Here is a 16,605-nt window from a genome sequence, read left to right on the forward strand (position 1 = left end):
AGTAGTCACCATGGTTAATTAATGACCATGGTCGAGGCTGTGAGGTAGGACAGCTGAGGTCAGGCATTGGCTGTAGAAACACAGGCTAAAGGACAGGAAGAATTGTGTAATTAACTGAATATTCAGGGTACAGTCAACAAAACTCAACTGTTCTCAAAAACCAAGCCATTTTCTCTGCTGTCACTGAAAGCTGTGTGGGTAGGATCTACAGATAATTGCCTCCCTTCTCCATCTCATTTTGCTTGTCTAAACATTGCATAAATAACTACTTGATAAATTCACTGTTGATGTTGGCACATGAACAGACAGACAAGAGTGACTGCTTGTTTCAAAATTTATAATTCCAGCATAAATTGTCATCAAACCCCAAAGGAGACTGCTTAAAATATTCCTGTTTAACATTCACGATCCTGTTTAACTGGCCTAATTTCAACCCACACACTTGCGGAACTTAATACAAAAATACTCTTGGCCTATTTTTAAAATAATGTGACATTTGACAAACTGTTCAAGTATTGAATTTAAAAATATACTCTGTGTAAATTATAGTTCTAATATAAATTCCAGATGCATTACTGGCAGGATTAACACTGGGCTTTATCTGTTCCCCAGTGCACCATGTCTACACACACACACACACACAAGCACGTACACACAACACAAATGCTAGAAAGTGTAGTCTGAGAACATTCCATGAAAAAATATTAACCAGTCAGGGTAAGTTAACTTGAGTAGTTAATGAAAAAGCAATTATTTCAACATTTAAGTTTTCTTTTAAAATTACAATTTACATATCTCTTAAAGATACAGAAGACATTTACCACCTGCCTCACTATGGAACATGCTAAAATAGACATAATTCACTGGACACATTATGGCAGCCAAACGGCAAGATTTTTTAGATGCCAAACCTGGTTAGAACAGCAGCTGCAAATTTCATGAACAGAGGGAAAGCAGAGGGAAGAAAAGAGAGAAGGAAAAGTCTAATATTAAAAAGATCCAATTCTTTCTAGTTGCTTTACAATCAAAGGGGAAAATTAAAACTCTTCTTAAGCTGTAAGAGCAAAACTTAAAAGAGAAATTCAATTGTTAAAAAAAAGAAAATGGAGACACCTGGGACTGAGGCTGCTGGCATTTATTTTTGCTGGCATTTATGATTTATTATTGTTACCACATCAACTCTGTGATACACATTTGACTAAATGCACTTCGTTATTGTGTCCGAAAATGTGATGATTCAAGGAATGTACAAGAGAATTCAATTCAGTTGCTCAGTTAAGTCCAACTCTTTGTGACCCCATGCCAGGTCTTCCCTGTCCATTACCAACTACCGGAGCTTGCTCAAACTCATGTCTATTGAGTCAGTGATGCCATCCAACCATCTCATCCTCTGTTGTCCCCTTCTCCTCCTGCCTTCAATCTTTTCCAGCATCACAGTCTTTTCCAATGATTAAGTTCTTTGCATCAGGTGGCCAATGTATTGGAGCTTCAGCTTCAGCATCAGTCCTTCCAATGAATATTTAGGACTGATTTCCTTTAGGATTAACTGGTTTGATCTCCTTGCAGTCCAAGGGACTGTCAAGAGTCTTCTCCAATACCACAGTTCAAAAGTATCAATTCTTTGGCACTCAGCTTTCTTTATGGTCCATATCTCACATCCATACATAATTACTGGAAAAACCATAGCTTTGACTAGACAGACCTTTGTTGGCAAAGTAATGTCTCTGCTTTTTAATATGCTGTCTAGGTTGGTCATAGCTTTTCTTCCAAGGAGTAAGTGTCTTTTAATTTCATGACTGCAATCACCATCTGCAGTGATTTTGGAGCCCAGAAAAATAGAGTCAGCCACCGTTTCCACTGTTTCCCCATCTATTGCCAGGAAGTGATAGGACCAGATGCCATGATCTTCATTTTTTGAATGTTGCATTTTAAGCCAACTTTTTCACTCTCTTCTTTCCCTTTCATCAAGAATCTCTTTAGCTCCTCTTTACTTTTTACCATAAGGGTGGTGTCATCTGCATATCTGAGGTTATTGATATTTCTCCTGGCAATCCTGATTCCAGCTTGTGTATCATCCAGTCTGGCATTTCACATGATGTGCTCATAACAATGGGCAGTAACTCATTTCTCCCAAATCCTTAGACTTAGGAAACCGCTAATTAACTATCTCTGTATTGTGTGATGGTTTAATCTCTCAGTTGAGTCCGACTCTTTGCTACCCCATGGACGGTAGCCCATCAAGCTCCTCTGTCCATGGGATTTCCCAGGCGAGAATACTGGAATGGGTTACCATGCCCTACTCCAGGGGATCTTCCTAACTCAGGGATCAAAACTGGGTCTCCTGTATTGAAGGCAGATTGTCTTTTGAAACTAGCCCCTTTCACTTGGCATAGCAGTTTCACTGTTAATCCATGTTGTAATAGATATCAGTACTTCATTCCTTTTATGGTTAAGTAATATTTATAGCTATAAATTTCTCCCTAAGCATTGCTTTAACTGCATGCAACAAAGCTTTGGCATGTTATGTTGAAATTTTCATTCATTTCAATGTATTTTCTGTTTTCTTTGTGATTCTTATTTGACCTATTGATTACTTAGAAGTGTATTGCTTAATTTTTACATATTTTGAATGTCTCTAATTAATTAGCATTCTCAAATTTGATAATATATCCTTGCTTAAATTTTTATTTCTAAATTTCCGAGAAGTTTTATAAGAGACTCTGAGATGAGGCAATTCTATGGGAGTTCAGTGCTTAAGACTCTGTGCTTCCATGAGTTGTGGGTTCAAGCCCTGGTCAGAGAACTATGACCACACATGTGTGAACTAAATTAAATACTCAAAGCTTATAAGATGGGTTAGCCATCAAACTGCTTCCCCAAAGTATCTTTCATTTTCATGGAGGTGGTGGTAATGAATGAAAGCAAGATGAACTCACTGGCATTCCTTAGAAGCTGAGGCCATAACTTAATCATATTTGCATTTCATGCCCATCTGATTTCCCAGGCAACTCAGTGGGTAAAGAATCTGCCCACAGCACAGGAGACACAGGAAACGCAGGTTTGATCCCTGGGTTGGGAAGATCCTCTGGAGGAGGGCATGGCAACCCACTTTAGTACTCTTTCCTGGGAAATCCTAAGGACAGAGGAGCCTGGCGGGCTACATCTGTAAGGTCGCAAAGAGTCAGACATGACTGAAGCGACCGAGCATACCCCTACACCCGTGACTAAGGGAAGTCTTTTTCTTTCCTATTATATCACCCTGTTTCTTTTGTAGCATTTTTCACTATCTGATTGTTTTCTCATTTATTTATTGGTCTCTGCTTAAAGTCAATTTTCCCTCACCAGAATGGAAGCCAAATGAAAGAAGGGATCTTGTTGTCTTATTCACAAAAGAATGTATTCTGAATGTTATCCAGTGCCTTCCGGACCGTAGGCATTCAGTCAAAAGCAAATAAATGAACAGAGAATGAGTGAGTACCTAGAAGACCATGTAGAAAAGGTGCATTCATTAAATCTTCTTCAACAAATTTGGAAGGATCATCTTCTGATCACTGGGAGGAAAAGTGCCTTCTCTCTAAACAGTTCTTACCAGTAATGGAGTTTATGGTAATCTCTGATGGTGAAACCTTCCCGCTCACTAAACAGAACCACAACAGAACTGTAGCTACTAGTCATAGCCTTTGTCCTGTGGGAAAATGCTCAGGAGTTTATATAACCATCTTAGTTACAGAGAAATGTGGTCCACTAAGCAGCTCCTGCACGAGGTTTGGCACAGTAGAGGAAATAAAGTGACTGTGATAATAGAATAGTATGCATCCAAAAGCACAATACCCGGGTTACTCATGGTAATAGGACATTTTGCTCTACTATCACTTTGAAGCCAGATTAATTCTAGTTTCACTTTACTTGAAACTCTCTGACCTGACGGCTCCACACTGACCACAGAAAAGACCAGAATACGAGTCCTTTCAGACTCTGGCCGTGGCCCTCTCTCCTGCATCTGGTTTTTCTCTCTCACTAACCACAGCCCGGCTGAAGCCGACAGCATCCGGTTTCCTGAATAAGCAAGGCTGCTTCTCCCCTCAGTGCTTCTCTCAGCCTGCTCTCTCCCCTCCTGGTCCGCTCAGTGCTCTGGGCTTGTTGGTTAAGGCTCTGTGAAACCTTTCCTTGTACCCTCCTCCAGGAGAGAGGCCCAATGTCTCCTTCAAGTTGAGCTTTCTACCCTCACTTGGAGGACTTCAAACAGGACCTAGTCCACGGCTACTGTTAGAACTACATTTCCCACCACTCTGCCCATTGTTGACTCCAGGCTCACCGGCCTCCTTACAGTTCTTTACCACTTCCACTGACATTTCCCAGGAGTGCGAGAATTTCTCCCAGGTGTTTCCATGGTGTGTCCTCAACTTTATTCAACTCTGCTCCAGCATCACCCCCTAAGAGAGGTAGTCTTTGAGCATTCTAACCAAAGAAATTTCTCCTTTTCATTTTCTTAACAGAATTACCTCGCTCTCTGGCCCCTCTATCTTACTTTTTCCTCTTTGTAGTACTGATATAACATTATGTGATTAGTAATGTTATCTGTCTTCCCTTCCAGAATGTAAGCTCTCTGAGGATGGGTCTGAGTTTTGTTTACTGCTGTGCATATTTGTGAATGAATGAATGACACCTGAAAATTATATGGTTGGTTGAAGACGTCTGTCTTCCCCACACTTGATAGGAGGTGGTTATAACCTATTCCTCCTAGTCTACTCAGTGCCCCTTCCTGGCACAAAATAACTTAATATTCCTTGTACAACTGAATGATGTCAAATATAAATTACCTGTAACAGTGGTTCTCAACAAAGGGACTCTGAATCCATGTAAAGATGGATGAAGAATACATAAACTGAAGAATACAGGTAAGTATTTCCACAATTCCTTTATCTGAAACTCTTGGTGCCAGATGTGTTTCAAAATTCAGAATGCTTCCCTACCTAATTAACACCCTTAGTAGGGTCTGGGGCAGTACCTTGTAATCAAACACATTAATTTCTTTGCAACGTGTAGAAACCTCCAAAGTGTCATAAATAATGCTCAAGTCAACTTTTTCTGTGAAATGAATTATCAAGATAAATTTTAAGAGTTTGGGATTTCAGAATTGTGGGTGTGGGGCTGTAGATGTACACTAGCATATGGAGACCTGTATAGTATTTTCATGCTAAAATGGGTTCCCCACATTCCAGGTTAGAAATCACCGATTTAACCCGTTCGTTTAAAAAAACATCTGTTTTTCTTTTTTTCAGCACAGCTAGCATTAATGAACTAGATACTGTGTATCAACCCCTGTGCTACGCTTTTTAAGTATACAGGTAAAAACTACTATTTGCCTCATTTTATAAGTGAGAAACAGCTTCCCAAGTGGTGCTGGTGGTAAAGAATCTGCCTGCTAATGCAGGAAACAGAGACGCAGGTTCGATCCATGAGTTGGGAAGATGTTGTGGAGGAGGGCATGGCAACCCACTTCAGTATTCTTGCCTGGAGAATCCCATGGACAGAGGAGCCTGGTGGGTTATGGTCCACAGGGTCACAAAGAGTTGGACACGACTGAAGCGACTTAGCACTCATATGCACACATATGAATGAGAAAGCGGATTTAAAGAGAGGGTTAACTACTTGCCCACACAGCTCATCAGTGGATAGGCTGGATTCAAACAGAAGCTGCCTCACAACCAGATGCCCTGCTGTGGACCTTCTGGTCACCCTGACTTCATGGAGTTCAAGATAAGCATACTTCAGTTCAATTGCTCAGTCGTGTCCGACTCTTTGCAACCCCATGAATCACAGCGTGCCAGGCCTCCCTGTCCATCATCAACTCCCGGAGTTCACTCAAACTCATGTCCATCGAGTCGGTGATGCCATCCAACCATCTCATCCTCTGTTGTCCCCTTCTCCTCCTGCCCCCAATCCCTCTCAGCATAAGGGTCTTTTCCAATGAGTCAGCTCTTCGCATGAGGTGGCCAAGTATTGGAGTTTCAGCTTTAGCATTCTTAGTCTTGCCAAATTTCTTCATGATGTTGAGCCAAAGTGTCTGTTATTCAAGTGAATGTAAAAAAATTCCTCTGGGTACTACTCCCTCATTGTTTAAAAAAAAAAAAAAAGGCTGGCTATAAGTAGCCAACATATAACTGATATTTGTATAATGGAGTAATTTATTTCCTCAGCTAAACCAATGTTATATATATTTGTAATGTGAGATCAAGTGATTCCAGATAATTTAAAAATTATGTAGTTGCACTAACATGCCTTGATTTCTTTTGAAGAACCAGGATCCAAGGGGTACTATGCCCTGACGGATAAGAGCAGGAATGGAAGACAGCAATCTGAAACAGGTACTGTCACAGACGATATGTGGGTTTTCACACTTACCTTTTTCAAAAAACCTCTTAGTTTCTGGAATTTTTTTTAAGCCAGGTGGAAGTTGATCAAATGTTTTTGTGATGACCAAATTTTGCAACTCTTTCAGAATTATCAAATATAGTAGTGATCTTTTGGGAATAAGGAGTCAGTTGTGTAAGAACAATAAAGCTACATTAAAAAAATAAATCCTTGCATAGGGCTACACTACAGCTTTAACTGAAGACAGTGTTTTGGACCTTACCAAGCTTATGTGAAAGCTTCAAATTATGAAATGTAGAGTAGCTGAAGTATAACACAAAGTCATTTTATGATATAAAAGCAGATAATATGGACATGAAGGTTAAGACATGAAAATGACGTATACACTAAAACAAATCACAACAGAAACAGGCTTTATTTCAACCAGACAAGAGTATACTTTCATTGACATCAACTTCTTCAAGACTTGAAGACATGGAAATTAAAGATGGTGCCCAGAAGGCAAAGAAGGAAAGTTTCATCATGGAACAATGATACTGCCCTTCAAAAATCCCTTTCGACAATATGCTCAATTCAAAAGATTAATTAGTTCTAAATCATTAGATCTCATGTATTTCAATATTTGTACAAAGGCTCTCATTTTAAAGTTACCCATCGGTCCCAATGATATCTTTCAAACAGAAAAAAAATATATAGATCAGTATCATAATTTTTTTTTAATTTTAGAAAGTGGGATTGAAATACAGTTTTCAGTCTAAAATATATTAAATTAAAAAGTTTGTTATTATTTAAGAGGCATTGTTACAAAGCTTCTAGGTACATACATGTACAAAACACAGATATTACTACATGACACCTCAACCCATGACTTCTCCTAAACATCCCAGTGTGAACATTCATCTCCTGGGAGACTTTCCCTGTAAATTCCAGCATCTTGCACAGGATTTGCTGCCACTCACATGCTCTGCATGGACGAGGACATTTAATCAGAGAACATTTCAATGTAATATTATAACCAAACATAAAAGAAATTCAATGCAACACTTTATGTTCATAAGGGTGATGACAAAATTGCATATATTAATAATTTTCAACTTTTGCCAGACTCACTAAATTCATGAACACTTCTTCAGAGTTTTCTCTTCAAGGGCACTTTTGAGAGCTTTAGATCTCGTGCTTAACTTTGTGTTGAGTTGGTCAGCACCTTGATTAATATGAACAAGGACATTAAAGAACGAATGTGTTGCGGGGGTGGGGGGAGGGGAGTCATCCGAGGACAGAAACGGGGAAGGATTCTCTTTTTCCATAAGACAGTCAAACAGAAAAAACAAGACCAAAAAAAGGTAAACAAACAAATAGTGTTCACAGTAAAACATGCCAGATTTGTAGTTTCATTTGAAACCAACAGCAAATCATGAAACGTCATGAAAAATATGTCAAGGTAAAATCTTCTAGAGTCATTACTAAATGAAATTAAAAATTATCACACTGATCAGTAAACCCCAGAAGAAAAATAACCAGCACTTACATTTCAGGTCCTTCTTTAAACATCATTCAATTTTTCAAAGTCAATGCATAAAATTGGTAGGTTTGGCCACGCTGCACAAATGTTTTTCTTTTTTTAAAAATACAGTATACAGAAAAAACTCTTGTATTCCCCACTTTGAATCATAAGCTCAAAACCCAAGAGTAAAAGATCAGCAAGAAGGATTTTAAACTATGTACAAATCCAGCAGGTTCATCTGCCATAATGGCTTGGCTTCCATCCCAGTGGCTCTCACCCTCTCCAGCAGCAGAGCTTGCGTCCCTGTCCTCACAGAGGGCTGCTTCGTGTCTATGGCTCATCTCTATTGGTCAGCAGGCATTTTGAACAGTTCCAACAGTGCCCCGACAGCTCCAAAGTAACCCTACAACAATGGGAAAACTTCTGTATGATTATCTCTGAACCTTGGCCCAATACCTGCTCTTTTTCATAATTTGAGGAATGCTGCCCATTAATGCTGTGTGTGCGTGCATACTCAGTCATTCATTCATGTCTGGCTCTTTGAGACCCTATGGACCGTAGCCCGCCAGGCTCCTCTGTCCATAGCATTCTCCAGGAAAAAATACTGGAGTGGGTTGCCATGCCCTCCTCCAGGGCACCTTCCTGACCCAGGGATGGAACCCACAGCTCTTTGTCTCTGCATTGGCAGGCGGGTTCTTTACCACTAGTACCACCTAGGAAGCTGTAGATAATGAGAAATTTAAAACCTGAACTCTGGTATGAAACATGATAGAATAATAATAATAAATGCACTGCGTATCTATTTGCTTATATACATTAAATAAATTAATGGATGTAAAGTGCTTAGAAAAATCTCTAGCACCACAGTATACACTACTACCTTGCTGTTGAGTATTTTTAGGATGTTTCGGATTATAATTATTGCATTTTAATCCTTGTCATGGCAAAATTCACGTTATTACCCCCACTCCACAGATGAGAAATGGAAGGTAATAATGTAAATTACCCCTTCAGGGTCACATGCCTTGTCCCAGGGCTCAATCGCAAAATCTATCTGACTCCGAAGTTGTAATGTCTCACGGGAAGGAACTCTAAGCTTCTCTCATCTGTAAAATGAAAGAACCTGAAAACCAGAAATTTTTAGAGAAGTTGGTTTCCAAAAGGCAGGAGATGCCTCTTCTCTGGCATTTGCCTGGCTCCATGGTTACTTCCTGAAGAAATGGGTGGCAGATGTCAGAATACTACTCAGCAGGGATCTCTGCCTCCACCGCCAACTGCTAACATTTATTGGGCTTGCTATAAGGGCTTGCAATAAGCTAGAAATTGTTCTAAGAACTTTACATGAATTTCTTCACTTAATTTTCACAATAACTTTATGAGACAAATACTATTGTCACTTCATTTACAAAAGCTAAAACAGAATGGAGAAGTAGTCCTTGACTAAGGTCTCCAAGTCAGTGAGAGCCTGTGTTCTCAACTGCTCTGCTAGACTATTTCTTTAAGGTTCCAAGATACATGCGTGTGCATGCTCACTCAGGTCCGACTCTTTGCAACCCTATGGACTGTAGCCCACCAGGCTCCTCTTTCAAGAATACTGAAGTGGGTTGCCATTTCCTCCTCCAGGGAATCTTCCTGACCCAGGGATCAAACCAGCATCTTCTGTGTCTCCTGCATTGGTAGGCAGATTCTTTTACAACCGAGCCACCTGGGGAGTCCACTTCTCTTAGGAGATGCTCACTCATCTAAGTGAAATGAATGAGACTGAGTGAGGACTCCAGGCAGGGCAGGAAAGCCACCTTACCAGCCCTCCCGAAAGTTCTCTCTCCATACCTTCCTCCAGAAAGACCTGCCTAACTGAGAGTGAACCCAAGGAGGTAGAGAATTTTCTGAGAAGTACCTATAAGGAGATACAAAAATGCTCTATTTTCACTGGCCATAGAGACTGAGTTTAACACTTAGTAACAAACCATAGCTATCATCCAGAGGCCTAAGACTGTATGAAGGATATGACTTTATTGCCAGAGAAGTGGGTTTCCCCAAAACATTGGGTCTTACTCCCTATCTTACCATCAACTAACTACCTGAGTGCCCCTGTAGATGGCTTTTAATCCCTGATGGCATCCAGCATTTGTATTCTTAGTCCAAGAGGATCATAACTTAGGGTTGTCAGATAAAACAGATAAATGCTAGATAAAATAACTGTGTCCTATGTTTTTGATTGCTAAATATAGTAACACTAGGGTTTCCCAAGTGGCTCAGTGGTAAAGAATCCACCTGCAATGCAGGAACCGCAGAAGATGCAGGTTCAGTCCCTGGGTCAGGAAGGTCCCCTGGAGAAGGGCATGGCAACCCACTCCAGTATTCTTTCTTGGAGAATCCCATGAACAGAGGAACCTGATGGGCTACAGTCCACAGGGTCGCAAAGAGTCGGACACAACTGAAGCGACTTAGCACAGATATCCAGAAGAGTGTTTTTCTTTTTCATTGTATTTTTTTAAACAAAACTTTACAAGGAAAATCGATTAACTAAGTAGAGAGAAAGGGAGATGCTCTGGTTGGGGGAAGGAAAGTGAAAATTCTTTTTTTGTGTGTGTGTAATAAAGTTTTATTAAAGTATAAAGGAGATAAAGAAAGCTTCTGACATAGGCATCAGAAGGGGGCAGAAAGAGTAGCCCCTTGCTAGTCTTCAGCTGGATGTTATATAGCCACTGCTGCTGCTGCTGCCGCTGCTTCAGTCGTGTCCGACTCTGTGCGACCCCACAGACGACAGCCCACCAGGCTCCCCTGTCCCTGGGATTCTCCAGGCAAGAACACTGGAGTGGGTTGCCATTTCCTTCTCCAGGAAAGTGAAAATTCTGACTCCCCATCCTCCCCACAAAAAAATTATCATCATTTCTTAGCCTGCATAAAACCACAAAAACAAAAACTTTCTTTAGTATTCATGTCTATCATTGGCCTTTCACTCTTTGGTATTTAACTTCCTATTGTTTTATATGCTTTAATCAAACTGAACATAGGTTTAGAGAGCCCTAAAAAACTTACAAATGCATCAGCAACTTTTCAAATAAATAATTCAATTTGGAAATGAGAAAAATGCCACAATATTACAATGGAAATTTATGACACTTCCTGTTCTTCCTGCCGCATTCTATCCAAGGCACTGGGTGCCTGCTAATGATAAAGAGCTGCTTTCTACAGCATTGGTTTTAGTTTCTTCCATTTTAAAGTTAATGAATCTAGTTTTGGCTGTGCTGGGTCTTCGCTGCCCTGCGGGCTTTCCTCTTGTGGTGAGCCGGGGCTACGCTCCAGCTGCAGCGCTCAGGCTTCTCGCTGCAGCGGCTTCTCCCATTGAGCATGGCAAACACGCTTCAGTAGTTGTGGCACACCGGCTCAACAGGTGCAGCTTGTGGGCCCGAGAGCGCTGGCTCAGGGCTCCACGGCGAGTGGGGTCTTCCCAGACAGGGATTGAACCTGTGTTTCCTGCGCAGGTAGGCGAATTCTTCACCACTGAGCCACAAGGGAAACCCTACAGTGTCGATTTTAAAGGAGGATAGAGAAGGTGGGAAGAAAAGAGAGCCCCCCTACTCACTCTTAGAAACCTCCAATTTCTATTAGTGTAGAAACTGGATATAAGGGACTCTGAATTAATCAGAGCTCTCTACTTCTGTAAACAGGCTGCCTAATGTCTAGCACACTAGCCTCTCAAGGCTACCAGGTTACTAAGAGTAGTCTGAACACTTCTGTTCTCATCGACTGAGTTATTTGCCAAGGGTCAGTTGTGTTTATCCTCAAATTTGTTTATGACGATTTCATTGTTAATGTAATAATCTAAATGTAATTATGTACCACCAAAACCAATAAAAAGAGTACAAGATGAATGGTCACCTCTATGAAAATCCAGTTCAATTCTTTAAAAAGATGAAAAAAAGCTAGTTAATAATAGTGAAAGTTGTTAGGAGAGTAAGTGTTGAAAGTTCTCATTACAAGCAAAAAATCTTTGTAATAATGTGTGGTGGTGGATGATAACTAAACTTATGCTATTAATCATAACCCATTTTATAATATATACATATAATGAATCGTTATTCTGTACCTTAAACTTACACAGTGTTATGTGCTAACTCTATCTCAATATTGAAAAAAAATGCAACGAAGATTGAAAAAGGTAGTCACAACTGTTGCCCTCTATTTAGGTAGATTGTACATATGAAAGATTGGGATAATTTAGAATGATTTTGCAACCAAATTACTTCATAAGTATCTGTAATTTCTTGATCTACTTTAAAGAAACAAGCCAAAAATCAAAAAGGTACATAACACTGTGGATTATGGAAAAAAAGACAATTACAAAGCTCCCATCAACAGAACCCATGCTCAAAATGAGGTCTTGGACCTACCTACCTCAAAAAATTGGTGAGCAAATGAACATTTATACATTTTATATTAAAACAGAATATTGAAAATAGGGAGGTATTTTCCTAGGATCACTCATTTCTTAACTTTAAAAAAAATTAACCATCTACTAGTCTTGATTGTCGGAGAAGGCAATGGCACCCCACTCCAGTACTCTTGCCTGGAAAATCCCATGGACAGAGGAGCCTGGTGGGCTGTAGTCCAAGGGGTGGCTAAGAGTCGGGCATGACTGAGCAACTTCACTTTCACTTTTCACTTTCATGCATTGGAGAAGGAAATTGGCAACCCACTCCAGTATTCTTGCCTGGAGAATCCCAGGGACAGAGGAGCCTAGGGGGCTGCCGTCTTGGGGTCGCACAGATTCGGATACGACTGAAGTGACTTAGCAGCAGCAGCAGTCTTGATTGTTGGATAAGAGAGCTTCCATTTTATATACTGTTCTTCCTTATCTTTTGCATAAATACAAACTAAGGAACCTGCTCACATGTTAGACAACCCAAAAATGTCCACAGAGGACAGTTAAGTCCATGTGAACTCAACTTACCTCGTGTTCCAAAAACAGAGCTTTTAGCTGTCCTTTGGACCAAAAATCCATGGCGTATGCTAGCAGCTTCATGGAGACCATATTGATTCTGAGAAAATTCCCAACAAACACAACCCTATCAATATTCTGGGAAAAGAAAAAACGAAAGAGAAACAGTGAACCATGGCATAAAAATAGCATTTAACAGACCCAGTGCTTTGTATATCACTGTGCTCCAGGACCTTGCAGAGTGAATGTGTTGTTGTTAAGCAGAATTCTTTCAGGATTTCCAAGATGAAGCCAAACCAACCTCATAGTTCATTCCACAATTTGCATGGGTGAGGCACAGACTGATATTGGGCTTGTTTACAGGTATCATGTTAGGTTGCCTTGGGTCTAATATAAAATTCACCTCCCAACATTTCATCTAAATTGCTTGTGCATTCCTTCAATCCCCCAAACTTCCAACTCTAAAATATCATCAACTTATAAATTATTTTTTAAATAAATTTAATCTATTTTTAAAAAAAGTTTTTGGTGCTGCGATGGCAGTACCAAATCCCAACCACTAGGCTATCAGAGAACGCGCAACCAATTCATAAATTAAATGGTTATGGTATGAGTTATTCATCTAACAAGTCTGGTCAGGTTGCTCTGTTGCAAACACTGGGAATACAAAAAAGAAATGACACCCAGTTTCGCCCTTTAGGATATATGATGAAATATCCTGTTTGATCAATATGTGGGTTACAATAAGATAATGAAAAATGCATTTATATTTTTGTTGTCACGGATATAGATTTGCATTCTGAACACACGCCTCACACTGAACTCAGCCTGTCTGCCACACAGACGCTGCTCACCATCACTTACTCACAGAGCCGGTTGCTATGGTCACTCACATAAAAGGCAACAGAGTCTTGGGATCTGGCATTATTTTCTGTTCAGTTTATCAAGAGCAACCAGAGTGTGGGAACATCACTTTCTGACTGCGGCAGATTTCAACAATACATGTTAACAAATCTATTTACCACAGTGAACATTTTCCCTGGGTAGGGGTATGGGAGGTAATTTTAATGTTTCCACAAATAAGAACTGTAGCCACAAACTGCCCAGGTAGGACTTGCTCAAACTTTCAGTCCTGCATTGCTCTGGCAGGAAGCCAGAAGAAAGGGAAATGGCATTAGAATGTGATAGGTACACCCACTTCAAATAAATTCCAGGTGGGTCAAAGATATAAAGGTTAAAAAAAAAAAAAGAGACAAAGAAAACATGGAAGAATTCTTTTTAAAAATGTGGAAGTAGAAAAGGTATAACACTCAGACTCCATTAAAGAAAAGTCTGACATTTAATTTAAAAATCAAATATTTATTCAGTATGTTTATCCTATAATGCAGATAGTATAGAGTCAAAACAAAACAGAAAAGCTAAAAACAATGGCTACCTCTAGAGAGGCTAAAATTCAGGGATGGGATGGCAGTGGTGACTCATTTCCATGTATACTGTACTTGTGGTGTCTTCAGAGCTCTGTGTTATGTGTTTGTACTCTCTATTCCAAAAAAAAAAAGAATACAAACTTTAAAAGTGGGTAGAGAACTATTTGATAGCATTCCAATAATCACAGAACAATATTTTAGAGTCAGTAAACATGGTATCCCTCCATGAAATGGCTAGAATCAAAGATCCTCCAATCAGTGATTCCAGGGAGCAAAGCAATGGCTGGCAGGACGTTGGCTACCAGAACCCTGGCCCCAAGTGATCCGTGAGTCCTCTCATTCATTCAACACCACAGAAACATTCAAAAGGGTTATGCCAACTTTTAATAGTATGTACCATGGCGACGCTATACTCCAACAATAAATGGTATTGACACTGAAATAAAAGTGAAAAATAAAAGCAGTTACTCTGTTCGTAAAGTGATTATGATACCTGTAAAAAGATTCGCTGGCTCACTGCAGCTCTCTGGAAAGTAGGGGAAACAGCACCTATTGCTCTATTGGATGGGAGACATTCCACCCAAGTGACCTTTGAGAGTTTATGGGCACAGCCAACTATACACGTACTAGTCCTAGGGCTTGTTTGGCTTCTTAGGAAAACCTTCCTCAAAGGTTAATGTCAAAAAATAAATTCTCTGTTAAAGTGAATCCCATGACCATGGTGGACTTTGAAAAGGCATGTCTCTGGAATACATACTTTCATCTGAATACCACCCTCATTTAAACTCCAATCGAAATGGGGCTTACAAAAAGCATGACACTGATCCCTAGGCCAGTGACAAATTCTGTTCAATACTATAAAAGGAGTGTGTCTCTTTCATAACCCTAGAGTTCAAAGGCAGGGCTGCCACCCACCTGTCATAAAGGCTGCCTCCTACCCTGTTAAATATTCCACTGTTCAACTAGAAGGGGCTGGAGAGGGTTTCTGCAGCTACCTGTAGACTTCTAACTCTTGATCTGAGTGGTGGCTATACAGGTGTGTGTGTGCACACATGCACGTGTATCTGACAGTTTGTCAGCTGTACCCTTGTGATTTGAGCCCTCTTCTGTATGTCTGTCACATTTCTATGAAAATTCATATTTTGAAAACTCTATTACTGATGCTCCAGTGCTAAGTTGCTTTAGTTGTATCTGACTCTTTGTGACCCCATGGACTGTAGCCCACCAGGCTCCTCTGTCCGTGGGATTCTCCAGGCAAGAATATTGGCACGCAGGGTCTTTACCATCAGTGCCACCTGGGAAGCCCCACTACTGATGCTACAGTGATTCTTTAATACTTTTACTATGACTTATTCCACATCCTAATGCCTCTTTCTTGTCTTCCTAATACAACTCGGTGAGAACTATTCTACTTGATGCATCTTGTATTTCAGAAAAGGTTTCTATTCTTCTCAAAGTAATTTGCAATGTTTTAAAACACGTTACCAAAGCTTTGTCAGTCACCAACTCTGCCCTTTCTTGTGCCTGGGACTCTGGCTGGCCTCAGCTGTAGCAAGCTCTCTGTGCTTTGATAGCCCTGTACAATGCTGCTTGAACTCCATGCCACAAGGCAACACTGTAAAGAAGCTGAAAGCAGAGAGAATATCGAATATTGCAAGTGGAATGTTTTACCTGCAACTGTTTACAAGGATGCATGAGATTTCCCTCACAGTTCAATCAGTGTGTGTCCATGAGGTTGGAGAGGTTATAGTATGGACTGTCATTTTTACTGTTACCCCGGTTAGATGGTTTTATTTGTCATCACCCAGTGCCTCCTTAAAAATAAAACACATACTCCTCTCCCTCCCCCAACACACATCCCTCATGTTCTGTAAGGTATGATTATGAGAAACAGCAGGTTTTCCAAGGATCTGTCATGTTGTGAGGGTCAACAGTTACTGCACTGCCAAAAATGATGTTTATGAATGACAGATGGTTGTCCCGAGGTTAAGGCCTTACCTCATTCAGTGCACACATCCGAGCAATGGAGCCAATGTTGTTGGTGATGGTGACGAGGGTGGCTCGGGCGAGGTCTTCCTTGCTGATGGAATCTCGCTTTTCCTTACTCATCATGTTGCCAAAGCTATGTTGGAAATATTAGCGAGTGTTCAAAATCATCCTCAGGCAGGCCCCATGTTTCCACCAAAGTAGCGGAGAGTTTTATGAATAACTCTGATCAAGCTCAAATGACCTGATTTAGCTATCATGGTTTACAAGCTGACAGGATTACCGTATGGATGATTGGCCGCCCTTTTAATAGGGGCAAAGTAGCATGGCTATTAATGGGGAAAAAAAATTTTTTTTTAATGCCTCTA

At 40.3% G+C, this 16,605-nt stretch overlaps 1 protein-coding gene across 1 annotated transcript in view; it reads right to left on the bottom strand.

Annotated features, from left to right (window-relative positions):
- Window positions 1-6,778: 6,778 nt before the first annotated feature.
- PANK1 (pantothenate kinase 1) overlaps window positions 6,779-16,605 on the bottom strand; it is a 53,061-nt gene continuing 43,234 nt past the window's right edge. Inside the window, exons 5-7 of the mRNA XM_052660802.1 lie at window positions 16,250-16,373; window positions 12,837-12,962; window positions 6,779-8,282 (exon numbers count right to left, since the gene is read on the bottom strand). Of these exons, the coding sequence (XP_052516762.1) occupies window positions 8,223-8,282; window positions 12,837-12,962; window positions 16,250-16,373 (310 nt within the window). The 3' untranslated portion in view covers window positions 6,779-8,222. The remainder of the gene's footprint in view (window positions 8,283-12,836; window positions 12,963-16,249; window positions 16,374-16,605) is intronic.

The sequence above is a fragment of the Budorcas taxicolor genome, chromosome 23, assembly GCF_023091745.1.
Source record: "Budorcas taxicolor isolate Tak-1 chromosome 23, Takin1.1, whole genome shotgun sequence".
NCBI lineage: Eukaryota > Metazoa > Chordata > Mammalia > Artiodactyla > Bovidae > Budorcas > Budorcas taxicolor.